The following is a 16,338-nucleotide window of genomic DNA, read 5'->3' on the forward strand; positions in this document are numbered from 1 at the left end:
GTATCTTAGATTAGGTAGAGAGCAGTTATATTACAGTCTAGCTCCAAGTCTGTGGTCTGGCAAGGCCCCTGCACATGTGGTGTCCAGGGCCCTGGTCCAGGGCTTCTTAACCCTTTAAAACCCTCACTCTCTTCTGCCAAACATAAAAATGTCATGTGCCTCCCCAACCCTGAATTTAGAATATGGCTTCCTAGTGGCCCATAGTTTATTCTATGATAATCTCTACCTGCCCAGAGGCTTAATTTCTTTGACGTATATGTTAAATAGGGTAGGGTTTCTTTCTCAAATAATAATTTTATATTAATTAAATTAAATGTGCCTTTTCAAACTAATACTGTCTCCCTTTCTAAAACGGCCACCCTTCACCTTTGAGGGTGCTGCCCCAAAGCCAATTCCATTCCTTCCTTTCTGACTTATCTCCTCTGTTTATTCACCCTCCAAACAACCTAGATCATATGAAACACAGAGAATGTGCTAGTAAATACTTGACAATGTGATCTGGTGACTTGAACTCTGAGCTGATGCTTGCCAGTAACTATATGTACGTCATCTAACTTACTTCACTAAGTCTGGGTCAAAATATGGTCACATGCTTTTCTTTTTTCAATTAATTTTTGCCCCCTCTTCTCTAATTATTAAGAAATCCAGTATCTCCTTTTCGAGGCCCCTCCATCCTAATTGTCTAAGAATCCTGAAAATGTCCTCAGTTCAAAGGTAGCCAAAAAGATAACTGAGTCTGAGGCATCTACCACTGCTGTTGCTTCTTGCTGCCACTGGTGTCACTTTTGAAGACAGGTCCTGGACAGTTCCGTGGAGATAGAACCTGCCTCACCCAGCTGTGGTACAAATGAAATTAGCTAATATAGTTAAAGTGCTTAGCATATAAATGGATATGCATGACACTAAGTAGGCACTCAAAGGTTTAGCTGTTATGTACTGGGCCCCAGTTTTATGCCTACCCCAGAGGATCTCTGGAACCATCCCAGCTCTGGCAAATGGTGAGGAATAGATGGGGGCCTGGGTCCCCTGCAGGCTGGTATAGAGCCTGGAGGCCAGGATGGACCAGTCTCTGCCCCTCTCTGAAGCCTCTGGCTAGCCTAATCCCGTTGTCCTGAGGTTGGTCTGCCCCTTGTAGGAGGAGACAGACCTGAGCCGCATAGAAGTCCTTGTAAGCGATTTGTTCTGGCTCAGAGAAGTAATAGTTCTAGGGTGGTCAGACTAAAAAATTACTGCATCAGCTCACAGGGCTGGTTGATGGTAGCTGGGCCTTAACCAAGGTCTTTGTGAATGCAGACCTTGACTTTCAACCCAGGAAGGTGGTGTTATGGAGAGCAAGGCTGTGGCTCATTTATGTTTGTATTCTCCTCATTCCAAGTACAGTGCCTTGAACATAACAGGAAACATACGTATGAACTCTCTCTGCCTTCCAGCTCTTTGCTTCTCCCCTTTTTCCTGCTTCGAGGCCACAATAATTAAGAATAGAATGCATAGTGCATATAAACTTCATCTTCATCTTTGAGTACTATTGTGGCTTTACAACTTTCTTTAGCTCTGCTCTGCTTTAATTACCATATTTCACACCCTCTGGAGTACACCTTTCTTGGAAAATGACAACACCTTATCTCTTTAATAGGCTTTGAGATTAGCACATAAAATATCCGAAAATAATAATTTATTTTAGTTCATGTGAAAACAGTTCACTGTCCACATATATTAAATGCTAATGAATCATTAATGTAAGAACCCCACTTGCTAACCCATTTACCTATTTGGGCTGTGTCCTAGAAGTTCATAGTCAATTTGCTTCTTTTTATAGGGAACTACATTATCTATTATTATGTCTTAATATAAAGTATTATAAATTATTATGTATAAGAATGAATACTAATAGCAGTAATAATAATTGCCACAATTTATTGAGTACCAGGTACTTGACATAATTTATCTCTGTTTTCTGCATCAACCTGCAAGATTGGTGTCCATTTTATAGGTGAAACTGAGATTCAACCAAGTAAACGAACTCCCTTTTAAGAGCACACAAGGTCAAATACATTTCTGGCCCCAACAGCAGCGCCTGCTAAAGGGGCAATGACAGGCAACCCATGACCCCCCTCACCCTCCTCCTCCCCTCACCAGCCACAGATGGTAGGCACCTGATTCATTGCAGGCTAATTCTGGTTGTAGCCTGGTTTGAATTCATGAACTTGGCCAGTCTGATTCTCCCTTAGGAATGTGAATTGGGCAACATGGAAAGAAGCAGTAAGTTGGTAGGAGCAGGAGCTGGGGCTGAAAGGTTCAATCAGAAGCTGCTGCATGAGTGTTGGGAAGTGAGGTTGCGGAGGCCATGATGGGCCCCATTCAAACCGAAGTTTATCGGGGAGTCAAAGGCAAGCAGAGACTTTAACATCATGGAAGGATGTAGGGTGAATGGGCGTGGGACAGAAAGGATCACATGCCAGGTTGGTGCACAGCTAGCTCTCTGGGACCAGGTGCTGCCCCTATCCTCCCCGCACCGTTTCCATGCCAGGGTAGCCCTCAAAGAATCCCTCATCTCTTGAGCTAACTTTAGTGGGTGTCGGTTTCTTTCAACCAGGCAAGCCAAATGAGAATACACAGCCTGTAAGTGCTGGAAAGGGGATTTCAACCTCAGATTTGTGGCTATGGAGCGTCTGCTCTGGTCACTGTACCCCTTGGACATATTACAAATGCTGCCCTGGCCCACCCCGGCCCATGTGGTCGCCTTAATGTTTCTGAAAAAGAACTAGTAACGAACTAAAGTTTCCTGAGTCCATGTCCCAAGTCTTGGTCTGCTTTCAGAGCCCTGGACGGGATGGTGGGGGTTAAGTGTCTCAGGCAGTTGGGAAGTCTCCAAGCAACTCTGGGGCAGGACTCCAGTTTCCAGGGCGGAAGGTGCTACAATGGGGAGGAAGGGTGGGAACAGGGCAGGATGGGTTCTTGGCAGTACAGATAAGCGGGACTCCCCCAGGACGGGGACCGGTTTCATCCCTATTTGTATCCCCAGTTCTAAGATAGTGCTTGACATATATTTGAATGAGCATGTGAATAAATGAATGAACTAGTGAATAAATAAATGAATGGCAAAAGTGGGTCACAGTCCCTCTTCAAATGTATGGATCATTATTCAGTTGAGTCTTATCAGGTGGAGGAACATCTGTGTCTAGCTCTAAGAAACAATCTCTGCAACAACACGAGTAATATTTACAGTGACTTCGGCTTTAAAAATAGCAAAGCAGGTATAGTGATGACCATGATAAGGACATGGCTCAGAGACTGCAAATGGACGACTCTGGATTGCATTTGCCCTGTTTACAAAAACACCCCTGGCTTTGTCTTCCCGTGTCTGGAGAGAGTGAGGTTTTCATTTTAAGAAGCTGACTAAAAAATGCAGAGCCACTTTCTGGGCAGGCATCCAAGTGACTACATCTCTCTCACAGCTCTCCCCAGAGCCTTAGCCCCAGCTGCCTGGGGCGGGGCCTCCAGCCGTTGGTGGCCGTTGGAGCTACCACAGGAGCAATTTATCTGCAGCCCGCCAGAAACGCTGTGCTTTCAGGCCCTCCCAGGGAACAGATAGCGTCTTTGGCTTTTGCACTGAAGAGACGTCAGAGTTCGTGATTGGCCAGGCTGGTGTGTGTGAAATACAGATGTCTGCCACACTCCTGAGTATGGCATTCCTCCCAGCTGAGTATCCCAGGGTGTGGGTAAGTCTTAATGCTTGAAGCCTGCCCTTGCTGGTTGTGAAAGGTTCAAAGCTGAACACTGTGACTTTCCAAGGGCATGACTTAGCATATTTCTTAATGCTGCTGAGCCTCAGTTTCCTTTTCTGTGAACTGGAGGTGGTGTTTTCCTTTGCTGTAGAAGGATAGAAGGGATCTAGCCATCACAGGCTGTTTGTTGTGAGGCCTGGAGGAATTAGCATATGCAGAGTACCTCATCTGGTACCTGGCATATGGCAGAGACTGAAGAGTTATTCTTTCTGAGGCAGCAGTCAAAAAAAAAAATAATGTTTCAGTGACAGTGTCCCGTTTTTATTTCTAATAGTACCATATTTCTCTGAAAGACTCCACTGATATATTCTACTTCTTGATCATACCTGTGAAGCCAACATAAATAAAACTTCAGAGGAAGTTAGTGCCCAAGGAAAGTTTATTAGACTCTATTCCCTTTCTCTTTTTCCCTTCTAGACGCTGACTGCTCCTGCCCCATTTGCAGATGAAGTCAGCTGCCAGTGCCAAGCGCCCCATGAAAAACTGACCATTGCTCAGGCCCGCCTAGGAACACCAGGTGAGGCTGTACTTCTTCTCCCAATGGGCCCTGTCTTGACATCCAAAGGAGCAGAAAGGCCCGTCATTATTTGAGCCTCACTCGCTTTCAGAGAGTTGAATTTAGAGGTTGTGGCACAGCACAGGGATAACAGCACCAGTAACAAACTCAGCAAACCAAAGTAGCCAAGGGAAAAAATACAGTGAGATGTGGTGTGAGCCTCAGCTCTACCATTTACTAGTCCTACAGCCTTGGGCTAGTCACAAGAATGATCTGAATGGTTTCCTCATGTGTAAATAGGGACAATGACCCCCACTTCCCAAGGTTTTTGTGACAACTAGTTTCGGTTAAAAATACTAAAGCATTTTTTTAAATTATGAAGTTTAAACAAACCTAAACTACTGTAATTATTACCATTCTTTAAAGTCCGCATTTTAAAAAAGCTTCTCCAAGTGTGCCTTAAATGAAAGAGCCTGTGCCTTAAACTGCTCTAGGGCTTTGTTCACTCCTTTAGTATATACCAGAGCTGCATAAGGAAGAGATTGAAAAAGAACTATAAGGTACTGTCTCCAGTTCCTAAGAACTTCATTATATACTGGAGGCCTGGTGCACGAATTCGTGCACGTGTGGGGGGCGTCCCTCGGCCTGGCTGGTGATCGGGGCTGATCGGGGTCATTTCGTCCAGTCCCAATCAAGGCTGCCCAGCCAGGGGGGGGGAGGGACCGTGGGAGGTTGGCGGGCTGTGGGAAGTTGGCTGTGGGAGTGCACTGACCACCAGGGGGCAGCTTCTGCATTGAGTGTCTTCCCCCTGGTGGTCAGTGCACGTCATAGTGACCAGTTGTTCAGTCGACCGGTCGTAACGGTCACTTAGGCTTTTATATATATAGATATTTGTGTTAATCCTCACCCAAGGATATTTTTCCATTGATTTTTTTGGGGGGTGGAGATTGGAAGAGAGGGGAAAGAGAGAGAAACATCTATGTGAGAGAAACATATTGATTGGTGGCCTCCCTTACAAGCCCCAACCAGGGCCCAGGCCAGGGAGGAGCCTGCAACCAAGGTATGTTCCCTTGACCAGAATTGAACCCAGGACCCTTCAGTCCACAGGCCGACACTCTATCCACTGAGCCAAACTGGCTAGCGCCTAAGAGCTTCATTATAAAGGGACAAGACAACCAGAAATAAAACCCACCAGTAGCATGCATGCATGTGTTTAGGGCAGGAATTTTCAACCAGCATGTCGTGGCACACTGGTGTGCCACAAGAATTTTTAAAACGTGTAGTACTTGACTATTGAGACAGGGGCACTGACCTCTTTTCCCTTAGATTGCCAAATTAAAAAATGACAACAGGCAACACAACAATAACTAGTATGAGTGAATCAAAATTATACCCATTTTTTTTGTCAGATTGGCAAACAATACATTTTTTGGTGTGCTGCAGAATTATAGTAATTAGTTTATGTGTGCCATGAGATGAAAAAGATTGAAAATTGATTGCTTAGGGGTTAAATCCTGCAACACAGATGAAAATGGACAGTGTTAAGAAAGGCAGATTAGCCGAAACCGGTTTGGCTCAGTGGATAGAGCGTCGGCCTGCGGACTGAAAGGTCCTAGGTTCGATTCCGGTCAAGGGCATGTACCTGGGTTGCGGGCACATCCCCAGTAGGAGATGTGCAGGAGGCGGCTGATCGATGTTTCTCTCTCATCGATGTTTCTAACTCTCTATCTCTCTCCCTTCCTCTCTGTAAAAAATCAATAAAATATATTTTAAAAAAAGAAAAAAAAAGAAAGAAAGGCAGATTAGCCCGGCTAGTGTTTCTCAGTGGTTGGGTGTCAATCTATGAACCAGGAGGTCATGGTTGATTCCCAGGTTTTGAGCTCAATCCCCAGCAGGGGGCATGCACGAGGCAGCCCATCAATAATTCTCTCTCATTGATATTTCTATCTCCCTCTCTCTTCCTCTCTGAAATCAATAAAAATATATATTTAAAAGAAAGGCAGATTTATTTGGCCTGGAGCAGTCAAGCAAGACCTGGGAGCCCACCTCAGCTGATCTTGTTGGGAGAAGTAAGATTTGGACAATGTGGACAGAGAATGGAAGGGCATTCTAGGCAAGTGGAACAGCAATAGTGAAAACATGGAGGTAGAGAGCCGTGTAGCAGTAAATGAATAGCATTCCATTTGGTTGGGATGGAGCGGAAATCAGGCTAGTTAGCAGTTAAGCTTTGAGCCATGTATGATGGCTCAGAAACAAACATCCCAAGTTGAATAGAATCCCTGGGATAAAGGACAGTTTTCTTCATAATAATAACAATAGATATTTATTGTTTACTATTAAGTTCTTTATCTGTATTGTGTCATGTCATTGTCACAACTTTATGTGGTTAGCACTTTTAGTATTTCACAGATGAGGAAATGATGGTTTTAGAAAGCTGTGAATCTGCACAGGGTTATTCAGGGAGTCAAGTGGCAGTGCTTCTCACACTTGAGTTTGCATCAGCATCACCTGGAGGGTTTGTTAAAACACAGATGTCTGGGCTTTACCCCCAGCGTTTCTGATTCAGTCCAACTGGGGTGTGGCCTAAGAACTTGGCTGGCTAACAAGTTCCCAGGTGATGCTGATGCTGAGGGACCACACTTTGGTAAATAGTGAAGTTGTGGTTTGATCTCAAACCTTTTTGTGTTCAAGCTTGATCTCTCAACCATGACAGTCTGCCTCTTCTTTAAGAGTACAGCAGGTTCTCAGATAACGTTGTTTTGCTCCATGTTGTTTTGTTATAACATTGATGAGGTGCCATAGGAACCTAACTCTTGTTTATATCTATTAGCCTATGATAAAATCGGTTTCATTGTACATCGTTTCACTTAAAGTCGCAGTACCTATTGATGATAAGTGAGGACTTACTGTAGCTTGGACAGAGTGAAGGGAGGAGGAGAGTGGGCCAAATTAGTATGCTTTTTTGGTTACTGCTTTTGAGAAAGGCAAGAAGTGGCTTGGGGCAGTAGTTCAGAGCAGCTAAACCAGTTGTTCCCAGTCTTCAGTGTGCAAGGAATCACCTGGTAATTTTGTTAAAGAAGTGGATTTCCTGCTCTCTCTCTCTCCACCCCTAAATCTGGGCTGAGGCCCCAGCATCTGTATTTTGAATGAACAGCCCAGGTAAATCCATAAGGTGCACTGGAAGTGCAGGTAGTGATGAAGAGAACAGACGTGACCTAATGTTAAAGGCCCAAGCAGAAAAGGACCCTGCTTTTCTAGAGAAAGGAAAGGGAAGTTCAACTTACTCTAAATCTGCCAGCTGCTCTTTCCTGTCTCATTTAGTCTTTGCAAAAACTATGCAGGTTGCATATTACTGTGTCCTTTCTGCAGATGAGGCAAATGAGACTTGGAGAACTGAAAAGTTACTTCTCCAATGCACATGTTAGTCTTAGACCTCACTGTGATAACCATTGCTTTATTAGAGCAGCGATCCTCAAATTTCAACACACCCAATCCCCTGAAAAGCTTGTTAAAAGTCTGCTGGGCTCCACCCCCAGAGCTTATGATGAGGTAGGGCTGGGGTGAGGAGCAAGAATTTGTATTCCTGACAAGTTCCCAACTGATGCTGCTGCCGCTGCCTGTCCTGGGACCACATGGCAAGAACCTCTGCTTTAGAGTGACTGTTGATAGTGGCTGGAGGGAGTGCCAGGGAGATCATCCTAAATATTTGTTGCAGCATTATGCTGTCACTACAGAAGCTCAGAGCATTTTTTTTTTTATCTTGCTGTTGGACTACTTGTTTCGTAAGCAATGACCTTTTGTGGCACTTTCTTGGGCATTTCATCAAAAAGACAAAAGAGACCCCTGCTTGGGGTTCATAATGTGCTTCAAGATTATTGTTATAACTGAAATCCTTCACTAGCTCCTTCACTAGCCCTATTTTATGACTTAATATAATTGCCGCCAAAATCGGTTTGGCTCAGTGGATAGAGCGTCGGCTTGCGGACTGAAAGGGCCTAGATTTGATTCCGGTCAAGGGCATGTACCTGGGTTGCGGGCACATCCCCAGTGGGAGATGTGCAGGAGGCAGCTCATCGATGTTTCTCTCTCATCGATGTTTCTGACTCTCTATCTCTCTCCCTTCCTCTCTGTAAAATATCAATAAAATATATTTAAAAAAAAAATATATATATATATATATAATTGCCTACAATATGTTTTGCGATCTTAGGTCTACCCAAACAGGGGCTAGCATAGAAATTCTGAAAGAGGTAATGACAAACTCTGCTCATAGCTCTGCTCAATGTATTGTCAGTGAAGTTACAAGGATAATGAAACATCAAGAAAAACAGTAGGGCAGTTGGAATCAGCACCTTTTAAAAAAAATCTTTTTCTTGATTTAAGAGAGAAAGGGAATAGGAGAGAGAGAGAGACAGAGAGAGAGAGACAGAGAGACAGAGACAGAGACAGAGAGAGAGAGAGAGAGAGAGAAATATCAATGATAAGAGAGAATCATTGATCAGCTGCCTCCTGCACCCTCTACACTGGGTATCGAGTCTGCAACCCAGGCATGTGCTCTGACTGGGAATCGAACTGGGAATCGATGACCTCCTGGTTCACAGGTTGATGCTCAATCACTGAGCTATGCCGGCTGGGTGGAATCAGCACCTTAGACCTTAGCTCAACTAGTCCACTGTGGCACTGTTAACATAAAGGGTTTAGTATGTGTCCTGAGGCAGAGAGAATTACTCCCCTGTCTTGCAGTAAAGGAAAAGTCCAAATGATTATTTCCTAGGTTCCTTTTCATTAAAGCTGACATTTTTCTCAAAGGGAAACTCAGTTCTGATTTCCTATTTTCCTTCTCAGAAATGGGATTTATATTATTCTGTTTCCACAGTGTGTAGAATTTCCAAATTCTTTCCTCAAAATCTACCTTAATGAATTTTGCTTCATTTGTGTGCCCCTTGCATTATAATTTACTTAACTTTCCTTTAATGTACTCTTTTTAAAACTTTAATTATTTTAAAAGCAAACATCCATCATTATCATTTATTGAAAATAATATTGCTGGCAAAAGTAGAGGGAAATTATAAAGTTTATATAAAACTATGTAAACTTTATAAGATGTAAATATTAGATTTTAAAAGGTTAATTTTTGTGCCACCTATTTTGCACATCAATTGTACACAAAAGTAGTACTAGTTACCATAATTACTGGTGTTTAGTCATAGTTCGGTTCTGTGACATTGGGTAAGCTGTTTAACTTTTTGCTCAGCTGCCATTTGTCCCTCTATGAAATGAGGATAGTAAGTCCTCTCTCCCCCTACCTCCCTCACAGAGTTGATGTGAAGATCAAGCGCAATACTAGTATATGGGCTTTGCAAATCATACACACTTTTAACACATTATTTAAATGTAGGGTGCTAATAGTCATTATAAAAAATGAATAATCACACTTTTGTTGTTGCCTGAATCTGAAGTAATATAAAAAAACATCATAACGCCCTAACCGGTTTGGCTCAGTGGATAGAGCGTCGGCCTGCGGACTGAAAGGTCCCAGGTTAGATTCCGGTCAAGAGCATGTACCTTGGTTGCGGGCACATCCCCAGTAGGAGGCGTGCAGGAAGCAGCTGATCGGTGTTTCTATCTCTCTCTTCCTCTCTGTAAAAAATCAATAAAATATATTTTTCAAAAAACAAACAAACATCATAACACACCCCACAAAATGGTGAGTTTAGATATAATGCAGTTGGTGATTGCCTTCTGTGTGGCCATATGGTAGGTATATGCTTAATTTTTTAACCAATTGTCAAACTGCTTTCCAAAAACAATTGTACCATTTTACATTTCTACTAGCAATGTGTAAGAGTTCCAGTTGCTCTATATCCTCACTAATACTTGGTAGGTATGGTCAATTTTTAAAAAAATGATATTGAGCATTGTTTCATGAGCTTATTTGCTATCCATATATTTATTTTCTTTGATGAAATGTCTATTCCTTTTTGCCCTTTTAAAATGAGTTATTTGTCTTATTATTGAGTTTTGGAAGTTCTTTGTATATTCTAGATAAAAGTCCTATATCTGATATATATATATATATATATATATATATATATATATATATATATATATATACTTTTGTTTTGCAAATATTTTCTCCCTGTCTATGACTTGCCTTTTCATTTTTGTAAAAATATCGTTTAAAGAGCATAAGTTTTAAACAAGGTCCAATTTATTTATTTATTTGGGCTTTATAGTGTATATGTTTGGGGTCCTATTTAAGAAATCTTTGCCAAATTCACTGAGATTTCCACCTTTTTTTTTTTTTTTAGAAGTTTTTAGTTATAGCTCTTACATTTAGGTCTATGATCCATTTTGAGTTTTTATATATGGCATGAGATGTGAGGTAAGTACAGCCCCCTTCATCATTTTATTTACTTCAAAGTGCTGAATAACTTACAAAAATTTGGAATGTAAGATCCCAGAAAGTTGAGACAGTCACATTTTCTTCACAATACTGTACCATAGTCATTATCTGGTATTTCTATCCATGATCCTCAAGCAGATATTTAGTATCATTTTGGTGTTATGTGTAGTTTGTTATGTTTATTTTAAACATGCTTATCAGTGTGTGGTATACAGACTTTCATTTTACCTGAACATCACATTTATATAATACTAGAGGCCTGGTGCAAGAATTCGTACATGGGTGGGGTCCAATCGCCCACCCTGATTGGGGCTGATCAGGCCAGGCTGGTGGGCAGGGGGAGAGGGGATGTGGGTGGTTGGCCAGTGCCCTGCCCCCTGGTCAAACTCCTGGTTGAACTCCCGGTGGAGGGGACAATTTGCATATTAGCCTTTTCGTACATAGGATGCTTATTCTAACCATTCAGGATAAACAGGAATTTACTTGAAATATTTTAGAAATGTTCTAGTCTGTGGGTGGGCAGAAAGTGTATAATGCCATTGTATTCACTTTCTATTGCCCCATAACATATTGCCACAGATCTGGCGGCTTAAAACAATGCACATTTGAGCCTCCCCCTTACGTGGTCAGGTGGATTCCAATCAGCAGTGCCAGGGCGAGCTAAGGTTGAGCCAGGCCGATCCCGTGATCGGGCGCACTCCAGCGTGGAGCGCCACCACACGGACCTAACGTTCCCTGCCTCCATGGCCAGTGCATCTGGATCCACACACTCCAGCGTGGAGGGCCACCACACTGACTGCTGACATAAGGTTCCCTGCCACCGCGGCCAGTTCACCTGGATCCGTGCACGCCAGCGTGGAGCGCCACCTCGCGGACGTAAGGTTCCTTGCCGCCCAGTGCATCTGGATCCACGCACTCCAGCGTGGAGCGCCATTACGCGGGACGTAAGGTTCCCCGCCGCTGCTGCTAGTACATCTGGATCGGCGAGATGGCGCCCGTCAGTCTGCAGCTGGGCGATTTGGTGTGGGGCCGACTCGGCCCGTATCCTCCTTGGCCGGGGAAGATTATTCCTCCACCCGAGGAGCTGGAGAAACCTCGTGGAAAGAAATGGTACTTCGTGAAGTTTTTTGGGGTGGAGGACCATGCCTGGATCGAATCGGGACAGTTGAAGCCGTATCAGGCGTATAAGGAAGAAATGATAAAGAAGACCAAGGGAAAACGATTCCAGCAAGCTGTGGAGGCTGTGGAAGAACTCCTCGGGACTGACAGAAAGAAAGATCAGACATTATGCCACAGTTCTGCCGATGACGAGAAGCGGCATGATTCCTGTGAGGAGAAACGTAGGCCAAACTCGAGTGACGAGAAGGGTAAGCATCGCTTATCTGAAGGGAGGCTGAGGAAAAAACGGAGAGAAAGAAAGAAGAGGGTGTCTTCAGGCTCTTTAGAGAGAGGCTCCAAGTCCCTTCTGAAAAGAACCCTAGAGCAGAGTCCCCAGAAGCAGGGTCCGCCCCCACAGGACGAGAAGGATCCCGAGTCTGCTACTATGAATGGGATGCCGGCCGGACCCATGGCGGCATTTGAGTGGCAGCCGACTGCGAGCGGGCCTCTTAAAGACATAGACACTCATTTCCACCACTTCCTGCTCAGCCAAACCGGGAAGCCAGCTATCTCTTCCCAGACAATTATAAAGAAGTTGAAAATATGTGGAGAGGATACTGGGTCCACCTCCATCCAGGCAGCAGACAGCACGGCCATGAATGGCAGCATCACACCCACACACAAAAAGATAGGATTTTTGGGCGTCGGCCTCATGGGAAGTGGCATCATCTCCAACTTGCTAAAAACGGGTCATGTGGTGACTGTCTGGAACGGGACTGCAGTGACAGAGGGGGCCCACCTGGGAAGAACTCCTGCTGAAGTTGTTTCAACTTGTGACATCACCTTTGCCTGTATGCCAGATCCAAAGACAGCCCAGGATGTGGTGCTGGGCCCCCGTGGTGTGCTGCAAGGGATGCGCTCTGGGAAATGCTATGTGGACTTGTCAACAACGGATGCTGACACAGTCACGGAGCTGGCACAGCTGATTGTGTCCAGGGGGGGCCGCTTTCTGGAAGCCCCGGTCTCAGGGAACCAGCAGCAGGCTAATGATGGGATGCTGGTGATCTTAGCAGCCGGCGACAGAGACTTATATGAGGACTGTAGCAGCTGCTTCCAGGCCATAGGGAAAACCTCCTTCTTTCTCGGTGAGGTTGGCAATGCAGCCAAAATGATGCTGATTGTGAACATGGTCCAGGGGAGCTTCATGGCCACCATCGCTGAGGGGCTGGCCCTGGCCCAAGAGACAGGCCAGTCTCAGCAGACATTCTTGGACATCCTTAATCAAGGACCACTGGCCAGCATCTACCTGTATCAGAAGTACCAAAATATTCTGCAAGGAAACGTGGAGCCTGATTTCTACCTGAAATACATTCAGAAGGATCTTCGCTTAGCCGTCGCACTGGGCAGTGCTGTCAAGCATCCAACTCCGATGGCAGCTGCAGCCAATGAGGTGTACAAAAGAGCCAAGACACTGGACTAGTCTGACAAGGACATGTCTACTGTGTACTGGGCCTATGTTTGCTAAGCCCCCTGCCCCCACTCCAGTTTTAATTCTTGTTAAAATTTTTTTCTTGGTTAAAAAATAAAAAATAAAACAATACATATTTGCTAGGTCATGATTTCCATGGTTCAGAAGTCCGAGCCTGGCTAAGCTGAGGGCCTCTGCCCAGGGTCTCACAAGGCTGCATTCAAGGTGTCACCCAGGGCTCATTTCGTATCTGGAGGCTTAACTGATCATAGATCTACTTTTGAGATCACTCAGGTTGTTGGAGGATTTTATTTCCTTGCAACTGTGAGACCAAGGATCTAGCTTCTTGCTGGTTGTCAGGCAGAGGTCACCCTCAGTTCCTAGAGGTCACCTGCAGTTCCTTGCCATGTGGCCCTCTGTACAGGCCCTTTCACAACATGGCAGCTTGCTTTTTTAAAAAAATGATCTTTATTGTTGAGAGTATTACAGAAGTCCCCCCCCCTTACCCTCCTCCACTGGTTCCTGCCCTGCCCCAGGCCTTATGGCACTATTATCTGCATCCATGAAGTGAATTAGTTATGCAAATAATAATAATAAAACCTTGAAAGTATTTGCTTAGGAAGTTTTCAATATTCAGTATTTTTGGAAGTGTCAATGAAGTACTGATGGGGTGGGCATAATAATCTGGCTGGTCATAATAATCTGGCCACTCAGTGTGTGTGTGTGTGTGTGTGTGTGTGTGTGTGTATGTATATGTGTGTGTGTGTGTATATATATATATATATATATATATATATATATATATATATATTCATTCTTTGGTTAATCTCTTCCCACCCCACCTATTTCCCTCTGAGATCCATCAGTCTGTGCCGTGCTTCCATGCCTCTGGACCTATTTTATCCACTCATCTACTGACGGGCTCTTGGGACTTTCTGTGCCTTCTGAACTTGTGTGACTTTTTCTTTCACCACCTTAGGGAAGTTTTCTGTCATTATTTCTCCAAATAGGTTCTCTATCCCTTGCTCACTTTCTTTCCCCCCCCCGGTACCCTATGTTACATTTCATGTTGCCCCAAAGTTCCCTTAAACTGTCCTCATGCTTTTAAAGTATTTTTTTTCTTTTTGCTGCTCTGATTGTTTTTTCTACCTTGTTTTCTAATTCTCATTTGATTCTCTGCTTCATCAAACCTGCTTTTAATTCCTCCAGCATATTCTTGATGTCAGATATAGTATTCTTCATTTTTGCCTGTTTCTTATTCATAGTTTCTATCTCCTTTATCATGCTGATAGAGTTCCCATTAAGTTCCTTATAGTTATTACTAAGTTCCTTGAGCATCTTTATAACCATTACTATGAACTCTATGCCTGATAACATGCTTATTTCCATCTCATTTAGGTCTTTTTCTGGCGATTCTTCCTTTTCTTTAATTTGGGTGTTGTTTCTTTATCTCCCCATTTTAGTTGTCTCTTTGTGTTTGTATCTCTGCATTAGATATACTTGCTGTGACTCCCGGTCTTAATGGGGTGGGCTTTTGCAGTAAATGTCTTGTGGGCCTAGTGGTGCAGTCTTCTTGTACTACTAAGCTTGGTATTCTAGTGGTGACCCTTTTGTTGGTTATTTGGGCTCTTCTGTTGTAATTGGGTCTTGATTGTTATTATCCTGTTCATGCATGGGCTCTCCTCCCAGGCTGGGTAACTGTAAGGCTCAGCCACAACCAGGTCGTATGAGCTGTTTTACAGGTGCTGACAGGGCAAAACAAAAACCAAACCAAACAAACAGGAAGCAAACACAAACATATAAAATATCCCAACAAACAGCAAAACAACCACAAAAGAAAAGAGAATTAGGAAAGAGAAAAGAACAAGAATAATAAAAAAGAGAGGAAAAGATAATGTTACTAATAGTAAAATAATAAACAGAAAATAAAAAGAATACTGGAAGAGAAAAGGGGTAGAAAAAAAGATTCTGAAAGGAAAGAATGGAAAGCAAAAATAAGAGTAGAGTAGGAAAAGAATAGAAAAAGACAAGAAGACAGAAAGAAAAAAGTTATGCAAGGTCAAAAGGAGAGAAAGGTAAAGCAAAAGAATGGAAAAGAAAAAAAGAAAGAGTAAGAAAAGGAAGGACGCCAGTAAAAGATATGAAAGAAACAAGAAAAAAGGGGGAAAAATCTTAATAATAATAATAATACCAAAACAATAAAAAAGAAAAAAGAAGCCAGCCAAGTGAAGTTTGTCTAGGCAGATTATGTTGTCTGAGGCTGATTGTTTTGTCTGCTACTCTCAGGCCTCCTGGGAGGTACTTTTGTGTCAGCCAATGTCAGGAGCTGTCCAAATTTGGCTCCTGGTTTCCTGTTATAGCTGTGGTCAGTCTGTGGCTCTCTGAGGTCCACCTCCACATGTCAGCTACTCCACCTGCCCCCTGAGGTTGCCTGGTCTTCCTCCAGTATCTTCCAAAGACAGTCTTTCAGTGGAGCCAGGCTAGCCTAGCTAGGGCCAGTGGGCCCTCTGCTTAGAGATTAAACCGTCAGGCACTCTGAGGGGAAATTAGTCTCTACTTCAAAGCCGAACTCCTCAGTCTCTACCAGAGACTCCAACTCCGGTTCCCCCTAAGGTGGCCTGGTGCAGGTTCAGGCTGGGTACAGCCTGCCCCCTTTTCCACATGAGCAGTTGCACCGGCCCGGAGCTTAGTGGGTTTGATCAAAAGAGTCTCCAGTTGACAATGTTGCCAGCTTAGTCCACAGGAGGGGCTTAAGCATTTTCTCCTGGTCCCAGACAATAGCCTCTGAAGGTCTCACTCTTGGGATGTCCTGCTCTGAGCTGTTCCCCCGACACCCCCCCCCTGCCACACACACACACCAAACTGCACCAGTGGGGCTATCTTGGGCTTCAGAGAGCTGATCCAAACCGTCTCCTGTTGGGGGTTATGTTCCCAAGCCTGCAGGAGGAGGACATGTTGCTCTGTCTCTCCTTCCCAGGACTGACTGGCTGAGCTCTGATCAGCCTCCCCCCAATGTAGTCACAAAGCCCAGCTCTTGCTCATCTATCTCCCCAACAGAAGCCTTCCCAGGGGATACCATCCAAAT

At 44.0% G+C, this 16,338-nt stretch overlaps 2 protein-coding genes across 6 annotated transcripts in view; both read left to right on the forward strand.

Moving 5' to 3' along the window:
* Positions 1-16,338, forward strand: part of PCYT1B (phosphate cytidylyltransferase 1B, choline) — a 93,351-nt gene that overhangs the window by 29,915 nt on the left and 47,098 nt on the right. For 3 of the 5 annotated variants that reach the window (XM_059678575.1, XM_059678576.1, XM_059678574.1), the window contains exon 2: positions 4,203-4,302. The exons of 1 other annotated variant lie outside the window; for it this stretch is intronic. In XM_059678575.1, coding sequence (XP_059534558.1) covers positions 4,203-4,302 — 100 coding nt within the window. Of the gene's footprint in view, positions 1-3,484; positions 3,720-4,202; positions 4,303-16,338 lie in introns of those variants that run through there. One more of the 5 variants, XM_059678578.1, reaches the window with a different exon arrangement.
* LOC132223276 (cytokine-like nuclear factor N-PAC) lies at positions 11,666-13,324 on the forward strand. The gene has a single exon (XM_059678498.1). The coding sequence runs from the start codon at positions 11,676-11,678 to the stop codon at positions 13,263-13,265; it is 1,590 nt and encodes a 529-aa protein (XP_059534481.1). The 5' UTR covers positions 11,666-11,675; the 3' UTR covers positions 13,266-13,324.

This window comes from Myotis daubentonii, chromosome X (genome assembly GCF_963259705.1).
Source record: "Myotis daubentonii chromosome X, mMyoDau2.1, whole genome shotgun sequence".
In the NCBI taxonomy this organism is placed as follows: domain Eukaryota; kingdom Metazoa; phylum Chordata; class Mammalia; order Chiroptera; family Vespertilionidae; genus Myotis; species Myotis daubentonii.

Bases quoted from the DNA above. Each gene is read 5' to 3' on its own strand.
- LOC132223276 (XM_059678498.1), top strand. From the start codon at position 11,676: ATGGCGCCCGTCAGTCTGCAGCTGGGCGATTTGGTGTGGGGCCGACTC.